This window comes from Sapajus apella, unplaced genomic scaffold, assembly GCF_009761245.1.
Source record: "Sapajus apella isolate SASKATOON/1434 unplaced genomic scaffold, GSC_monkey_1.0 scaffold146, whole genome shotgun sequence".
NCBI lineage: Eukaryota > Metazoa > Chordata > Mammalia > Primates > Cebidae > Sapajus > Sapajus apella.
This window is the reverse complement of record NW_022437086.1, coordinates 695,506-704,186: the sequence shown is the minus strand read 5'-3', so window position 1 is coordinate 704,186 and position 8,681 is coordinate 695,506. Positions and strand designations below refer to the sequence as shown.

Sequence of the window (8,681 nt, the reverse complement as noted above, 5' to 3'; positions counted from 1 at the left end):
TATTTCATCTGCCTCTATCATCACTTCACACTCCTGTTAATGAATGAATCAAAATCTGACTTTTTTGCAATCCCTTACACTTGCTGCAATGTGAATCATAAAATAAAGAAACATTTCTTTTCTAGAATTTTACATATAAGGAAACCGAGGCTCAGAAGGGATAACTTCCTTAATATATTGCTACAAATTATTCACCAAGCTGGAACCCAGGTCTGACCGTATACTATGGTACTTCCTAGTCATTATTAGGCTTTGCATGAACAAAAAGCCAGGTATGCAACAATTATGGGGCAAATGAAGTAAATTTAAGACCACAGGCTGCTATTTATAAGGCTCTCATTAGCATATAGTTTTAAAAAATATAGCTAGCTTTTGAACTGTATTTTCTCCAGAATTATTTTATCATGACCACCTCAGATCTAATTAGAATAACAGAAGAAAACTCTAAGTCCATGTAGCCATTATGCTTTACTTACATAAATGAACACGACACATATTTGCACACTTTCTGCAAGTCTCTGAAGATTTCACCCGGGAGAGATTAAGAATAAAGAGCTAGCTTTGGTCTCAAGAAATAACAGATATATACAGAGGCTAGAAACTAGCCTGGCAAATAGCTCTACCTTTCTGTACAGTTTACCAGTTTAGTTTTGCTTTAGCCTAGTCACTCTCATATGAAAGTAGGTTCCCCATGTTTGTTGTGGGAAATTACACCTCCAACCCAAAGTTACTTGTAATTGGAATTCTGTGATGTTCTCTATGAAAAGCTGGGTATCAAATCTTTGATCAGAAACCGTTATCATGGCCAGGTGTGGTGGCTTACACCTGTGCTCCCAACACTTTGGGAGGCTGAGGTGGGTAGATCACTTGAGGTTAGGAGCTCGAGATCAGCCTGGCCAACGTGATAAAGCCCTGTCTCAACTAAACATACAAAAGAAAAAAATTAGCGAGGCATGGTCCCAACTACTCAGAAGGCTGAGGCAGGAGAACTGCTTGAACTGGGGAGGCAGAGGTTGCAATGATCTGAGATCCCACCACTACACTCCAGCCTAGGAGACAGAGTGAAACTGTCTCAAACAAACAAACAAAATGAAACAAAGAAAATAAAAGAAAAAAACCACTATTAAAACAATTTCTATGGGCAAAATTGAATTTTCATTTTTTTCTTATACCTTTCCAATAATTATAAAAATATACCATATGTACAACCATGTACTGTTATTTAATTTTTACAAGGTAGAAAATCTTATTCATGCACTTCTATTAAATGTTGCACATATTTAATGAGCATATAAATGAGTATGATTTATCATCTGCCTTCAAAGAACTAGCAACTTAGCAGGGACAGAAGACAAGAAACTAACCATATATGCCATCATAAAATAATAAAAAGATCATACAAAAGGCATAAACAAAGACATATGGGCATTTCAAAGAAGGCTCACATCCATGGGCTCAGAAAAGGCTACATGAAGAAAAGGACATTAGAATGAATCTTAAGAGGGGCCAAGTATGGTGGCTCACACCTATAATCCCAACACTTTGGGAGGCCAAGGTGGGCAGATCACTTGAGGTCAGGAGTTCGAGGTCAGCCTGGCCAAAATGGTGAAACCTCATCTCTACTAAAAATACAAAAATTAGCCAGGCATGGTGGTGGGCGCCTGTAATCCCAGCTACTCAGGAGGCTGAGGCAGGAGAATTGCTTGAACCCAGAAGGCAGAGGTTGCAGTGAGTCGAGATCACGCCACTGTGCTCCAGCCTGGGCAACAGAGCCAGACTCCATCTCAAAAAAAAAAAAAAAAAAAAAAAAAAGAATCTTAAGAGGATAAGTAGTAGTCCCACTGTTAAGATGAGGGGAAAAAGAGTGTTTTAGGCAAAGAAAACAACATAACAAGAAGTCCCAAGGTGGAAGGGGATGACACGTATTAAGGAAATATTATGTAATCAACTTAACCAGAGTATAGGGAAATAATAGCAAAACATAAAAAAAAAGTATGTTGTCATACTCTTGTCAGTGGTGACCTAAACAAACTTGCTAAAATATGACAAACTTGCTAAAATATAAACAAACTTGCTGAAATATAACTTTTTCTACCACATAAATGTGAGAAAAGGCAGGAGGAGGCACTTCCAGGATGGTGGAGTGAGGACCTCCAAAGATTTACACCTCCATGAAAGCAAGGAAAACACACACACACACACACACACAAAATGGTCAAAATCCACTTTTTCAGAACTCTGAAAGTTAACCAAAGGCAAATAATCCAAGGAATGTTTATACAAGAAAAATGGATAACTCTCAGTAAACAGAATGAGTTGTGACATTTTAATTTGCCCCATTCTTCTCTCCCCTTCTCTGAGGAAGACTTAAAAATTAACACCCTCGCAAACATGGTAGCTATGAACATCACCAGCCCAGTAGCCACTTAAGGGGGCAGAACAGATTAGGAGCTACCCACAAAACAGCATCCTCAACGAACGTTCACCATTTAACCTAAGAGCTCCCTGGAAAAGCTCCATTCTCAGGGATTATTTGTATTTGACCTGAATTACAATTCCCTGAATGTGAACAGTTCTATCCCCAGGGAATTAGTTAAAAATAATTAGAGACAATTGTTTAATGTCACAACTACCCACCGTAGTAATAATAGTTGGGAAAAACAAGACACTGATTTAAAAAAAAAATACTGGCCAGGTGCGGTGGCTCATGCCTGTAATCCCAGCACTTTAGGAGCCCAAGGAGGGTGGATCAGGAGACCAGGAGTTCGAGACCAGCCTGGTCAACATGGTGAAACCCTGTCTCTACTAAAAATACAAAAATTAGCTGGGTGTGATGGTGTGTGCCTGTAACCCCAGCTGCTCAGGAAGCTGAGGCAGAAGAATCACTTGAAACTTGGAGGTGGAGGTTGTAGCAAGCCATGATTGGGCCACTGCACTCCAGCCTGGGTGAAAGAGCAAGACTCTGTTTCAGATAAATAAATAAATTTTAAAAACCAAAAAATAAATATGAAAAACTGAGGAATGAAATGTCCATGGGGAGCTTAGAAAAGTTGTAACATATTCCTGAGAATCTAGAAGGCATGTACATGACCTGAAGACACTTGAGAAGGCTCTCATCTTTCACTGCTGGCTGACCCTGATGTTCTGTACAAGCAGAAAAAAATGAATGCTAAGGCACATTTATAAACTAATGCCGCGTCGAAGGGTGCCACAACACACACACACACAGACACTTCCTTAATGAGCATATAAATGAGCATATTATATCCTCCTCAGTAAAGGCTACAAGATTTATAGGTTCAAGACATTTAAGGAAATTTGTCCACTTACTAGCAGGCCACCGAGCTACCAAGCAGACGCATCACTGGTTACACAGGAAACAGTATACACACTTTACAGAAAGTCACAAAACAAATAGCAACAACAAACTTCAGGAGAGAACTGGTCAGATTTCCAGAATAGCGACATTATATGATTTAAAATATCTACTATTCTACAAAAAATTTTTGGCCAGACACGGTGGCTCATGCCTGTAACCCCAGGACTTGGGGAGGCCAAGGTGGGTGGATCATGAGGTCAGGAGTTTGAGACCAGCATGGCCAATGTGGTGAAACCATGTCTCTACTAAAAATACAAAAAAAATTAGCTGGGCATTGTGGCGGGTGCCTGTAATCTCAGCTACTGAGGAGGCTAAGGCAAGAGAAACACTTGAACCCAGGAGGTGGAAGTTGCAGTGAGCCGAGATCACACCACAGCACTCTAGCCTGGGTGGCAGAACAAGGTTCTGTCTCCAAAAAAAAAAAAAAAAAAAATTGTGAGACACAAATAGGAACAAGAAGCTCAGATGAGGAAGCCCAGATGTTGGATTACTAGACAAGGGCTTTAAACAAGCTACTATAAATAAGTTCAGAGAACTAAAAGAGATCACATCTAAAGAAAGTTAATTATGAGGATGATTTCTCACCAAATAGGAATTAAATCTTTACCAAGAAAGGGATAGAAATTATTTTTTAGAAAAGAACCAAATGAAAAATTCTGGAGTTGAAAAGTATAGGAACTAAAATAAAAAATTTACTAGAGAGGGTCAATGGCTGACCTAAGCAGGCAGATGAAAGACAACAATTACCCAGTCTGAAGAACAGAAAGAAAACTAGTGAAGAAAAATGAACACACCCTCAGATTTGTGGGAGATCATCAACCATACAACATATGCATAATAGAAATCCCAGGAGAAAAGAAAAAAAGGAAAAAGAATAATAGTTATGGAAAAAATGGCTGAAAACTTTCCAAATTCAATGAAAAACACAAATCAACACCTCCAAGGAACTCAATAAACATGAAAAAGGAAAAACTCAGAGATCTCGCATAGACACATCACAGTAAAACTATCAAAAGCCAGAGACAGACCATCTTAAAGGTAGCAAGAGAAAAACAACTCATCACATACAAAATCCTCAATATAAACAGCAGATTTCTCGGCTGTGCACAGTGGCTCACGCCTGTAATCCTAGCACTTTTAGAGTCTGAGGATAGGAATTCAAGACTGGCCTGGCCAGCATGGTGAAACCCCGTCTCTGCTAAAAAGACAAAAATTAGCCAGACATTGTGGCAGGTGCCTTGTAATCCCAGCTACTCAGGAGGCTGAGGCAGGGAAATGGCCTGAGCCCAGGAGGCAGAGGTTGCAGTGAGCTGGTATTGCACCACTATACTCCAGCCTGGGTGACTGAGCAGGACTCTGTCTCAAAAAAAAAAACCCAGAAAGAGACAAGTAGAATCAGGATTACAGAAAGACGCCCTTAATGCAGCATGGAAATGTTATGTTGTGATCAGTGGTGCTACATAGCTATTCTTTTAGGAGATGCATGTCCAGACCTTGACTTGTTGGCCCAGGCTGTAGAGAGAGCAAGAAGAAAATGCAGTAGTAACAGATCCTTGGGGATCTGTTTCTATTTCTGAAATGTGAGGAGTTAAAACAAAAGCTAAGCTTTCTCTGTCTTCCTGTGGCTCCTAGGATAGCTGTGCCTCTCACCTAGCCCTTCCTTTATCTTCTCGGAACAGATGCTCCTCTAGAAGGAGAATGTTAGCAGGAGAGAGCAACAGGGTTTAAAGAGGGGATCCCCTTCCAAAGAGGTTCACCACAAATTGGATTCTAACACATGAGATAGCAGCCAAGGAGGTGTTCTGAGCCTCTAAAAAGGATATTATATGTCAAAGGTAACAGAAGATCTAGGCATCATGTCTGATTGACTTAGGGAATCTTCAGAAGAAGCCTTTGAAATTTGCATTCCAGTCCTGTGAGAAGATGACCCTGCAAGCAAGGAAGGTGGTAGAAGCTAGGAGAAGCCGTGGCCCTAAGACGGGGCTGTAAACATTGTGGTTTTCTAAGGCCACCTGGGTGCATAACTTTGGCAGCTATGATTAAATCTCCAAAAGGTGGTGAAGAACATATTCCAGAACAAAAAAAGAAAAGTCTTTCCACAGTTTAAGAATGTGGGGGACTATTGCTGGAGGAGATGGAGTGCATGGGAGAGAAGATGCTCTTTCTTCTCCAGCCAGGGGCTATGGGGTGGCTAGTCAGGTAAATCCCCCGTCATGTTCCATGTGCACACCAATACACTCAGAACAAAAGAAAGACACTTGAACAGGGTTGAGGAAGCGATTAGGCCTACATCGATTTGGTAATGTGGCTCTAAAATAGGTAGAAACTCTCTTGCAAGGTCAAGGTGACAAAACCTCTGGGGACTTCCTGGTCAAGCCATAGCTATCAGCCTTAAGGAAAGACTACCAGGCCTTGAGGAAAGGCCAGGTGAGTGCAGGCCCAAGTCCCTGCAGCTGCAAGCCCTGAGCCTGACCCTGAGGTGCAGCCAGGGAGACTGGAGTGGCAGCTCTGTCCCCTGGGAGCTGTGCCTCAGGACTTGGTCCTCACCTTGGCAGATTCTGGGGCAGTCAGCAGCCCCTTCAGGGATCTTACTCCCAGAGCTGCCAAGCAGGGTGGACATCCTCCCTGATGGGACTCTTGCCTACCAGGGCTACTCACCACCATGTGACCTTGAACTCATAGATGGGGCGCTTGCAGTAGTAGTGGTCCATGAGGTGCTTGTCACACACCCCGATGCACTGGTGGTCTACAGTGAGGCCCTGGGCTGAGAGGTCCATGACCAGGCAGTGCAGCAGGTCATAAACATCAGCCACAGCCTCCCAGGGCCCAAAAGACACATCCACTTCACAGTGGTACTCAAAGAGCTGCCTGTCACTCTCACTCCGCTCAAAGCGCAGGGAGTTGAGGAGCGGACACTCAAACGGGGTGATGGGCATCTTCTCCTTGAAGACACAGACCTTGAGCTTGGCAAAGCGGGCCTTCCACTGGACCACACGCAGCTGGGCAATCTCCACAATCCGCTCCAAGTGGTCTATGAGGGTGAACACAACGCCCATTACCGGGGTGAAGGGGCAATTCAGGCCGGCAGAGATACACAAATAAACAGTCCTGAAGATGGCAGGATGCAGGAGGGGAACGACAGATTTCCCAGGGGAGGGACCGAGGGGACCAATTAAAGGCACAAACTTAAACAAGGGTCATGGTTCTGCACAGCAAAGGGAAACCAATGGGACGAGGGCTGTCCTGAAACACAATTTGCTGACTGGGACGGACAGGCCAGGTAGGCCCACCTTAACCTGAATCTCTCTAGCTTGACTGTCATAGGCAAGGTAGGCACACCTTAACCTGAATCGCCCCGCCTGACTGGGAGCGAGGATACTCCCTCCCATCTTGAGTAATCTGGATGAATGCTGCCCTCAGTGTTCTGGTAGAGACCTAAAGACTCGCAGATGCCTTGTACACCTCCTTCCTCATACCCACCATCCTGGGCAGCTGACTCTCACCTTTGTAATAGGGCATGAGTCCCAGAAATGCCTGGCGCACCTTCTCGCCCTTCAGAGGCTGCATGTTCTCCAGCTGCTCCAGGAGGGGCCCGATGGCATAGTACTGGGCCTCTTTGTACACAGCCTGAACATGCTCCCTGGGTGGCAGGTCCCCTGAGCGCAGGAAATTCAGCACATCTCTGAGCAGGAAGGAAAGAGTGTCAGTGAAATGGAGCTCATGCTCCTGGGCAGTGCCACACAGTGGTTGGACAGAATCCAAAACCAGACTGCCAAAGGTGTTACACTGGGTAAGTGAACTTAACCTCTCCATGCCTCAGTTTCCTTGTCTGTAAAATTGGAGAAAACAATAAAACCTCATAATGTATTAGGGAATTAAGTGCTTAGAAAATCCCTGGCACACAGTAAAGCTTCAATAAGTGTTATTAGTTGCTGTTATCAATAGGCAACTACAATTACTATTATTAGGTATAATATTAGGTATTATAGTTTTAAAACTGAGGTGAAATATTCAATACATGTATAAATATTAACTGTACAGTTCAATCTTTTTTATAAGTATGAATACACCCATCCAGCCACCACCTAGATCAAGATAAAACATTTCCATTCCTTAAAGTTTCTTGTGCCACTTCCCAGTAAATCCCTACAGAAACAACCACTCTAACTTCTCCTCCTATCATTAAAGATTAGTTTTGCCATTTCTTGAAATTCATATTAATAGAATTATATAGTATGTTCTCTTTCGTACCTGGCTTCTTTACTTCAACATAATGTTTTTGAAATTTACCCACCACATTGTGTGTACCAGTAGTTTTTAAAAACTGATTATTATTATTTATGTAAGTATACGTTTACACGAATATACTATAATTTATTACCCTGTTGTCTTGTTGACAACAGGTATTCTTACATAAATAATAATAATAATAAAATAATAAAACAACCCCAAACTGGGTTGCTGCCAGTTTTTGGCTATTACAAGTAAAGCTGGGATGAACATTCCTATGTAAGATCGTCAGGCTGGGTGTGGTGGCTCACGCCTGTGATCCCAGCACTTTTGGAGGTCGAGGTGGGAGGATCACCTGAGCTCAGGAGTTGGAGACCAGCCTGGCCAAAACGGTGAAACTCCATCTCTAGTAAAAATACAAAAATTAGCCAGGTGTGGTGGCACACACCTGTAATCCCAGCTACTCGGAAGGCTGAGGGGGGGAAACTGCTTGAACCCGGGAAGTGGAGGCTGCAGTGAGCTGAGATCATGCCACTGCACTCCAGCCTGGGTGACTGACACTTCATCTAAAAAAAAAAAAAGGATTTTTAGTGGACACAAGCACAAATTTCTTTTAAGTATGAGGAGTAGCATTGTTCAGTCATAAGTTAACTGTGTGGTTAACAAAGTGGCTGCTGCATTTTACATTCCCACCAGCAATGTAGAAGGGTTTTTGGTGTTCCCCATCCTTGCCACTAGTATTACTCTGTAGCTATCAACAGCAGATAAAATGCCTAACCTTAATGTCTGAACAAACTGGTTCCAGGGCTGAATAAAATCACATATTACATTTTCTTAAAAAAAAATTCAGTCTTTCTAATTCACTTTACAAATCCTGTTTTTTTTTTTTTTCTTTTTTTAAGAAATAGGGTCTTGTTCTGTCACCCAGGCTGAAGGGCAGTGGTACAATCATAGCTCACTGCAGCCTCTGACTCCTAGGTTCAAGCAGTCCTCTTGCCTCAGTCTCCTGAACAGCTGAGAACACAGGTGCGAGCCACCAGCTTTTTAGATTCTTTAACGCTAACAGTCATCA

The 8,681-nt window shown here is 42.6% G+C and overlaps 1 protein-coding gene across 1 annotated transcript; it reads right to left on the bottom strand.

The window, feature by feature from the left end:
- Nucleotides 1–5,770: 5,770 nt before the first annotated feature.
- Nucleotides 5,771–7,770, bottom strand: LOC116540913 (BTB/POZ domain-containing protein KCTD7-like). Its single transcript, XM_032264722.1, has 2 exons — nt 6,883–7,770; nt 5,771–6,410 (listed from the first exon to the last, which is right to left on the bottom strand). The coding sequence occupies exons 1-2, from the start codon at nt 7,190–7,192 to the stop codon at nt 6,034–6,036; spliced, it is 687 nt and encodes a 228-aa protein (XP_032120613.1). The 5' UTR covers nt 7,193–7,770; the 3' UTR covers nt 5,771–6,033.
- Nucleotides 7,771–8,681: the final 911 nt, after the last annotated feature.

Bases quoted from the DNA above. Each gene is read 5' to 3' on its own strand.
- LOC116540913 (XM_032264722.1), bottom strand. From the start codon at position 7,192: ATGGAGAGGTTAAGTTCACTTACCCAGTGTAACACCTTTGGCAGTCTG. The intron at 6,411-6,882 runs GTGAGAGTCAGC...TCACCCTCATAG, and splicing joins ACTCATGCCCTATTACAAAG to ACCACTTGGAGCGGATTGTG.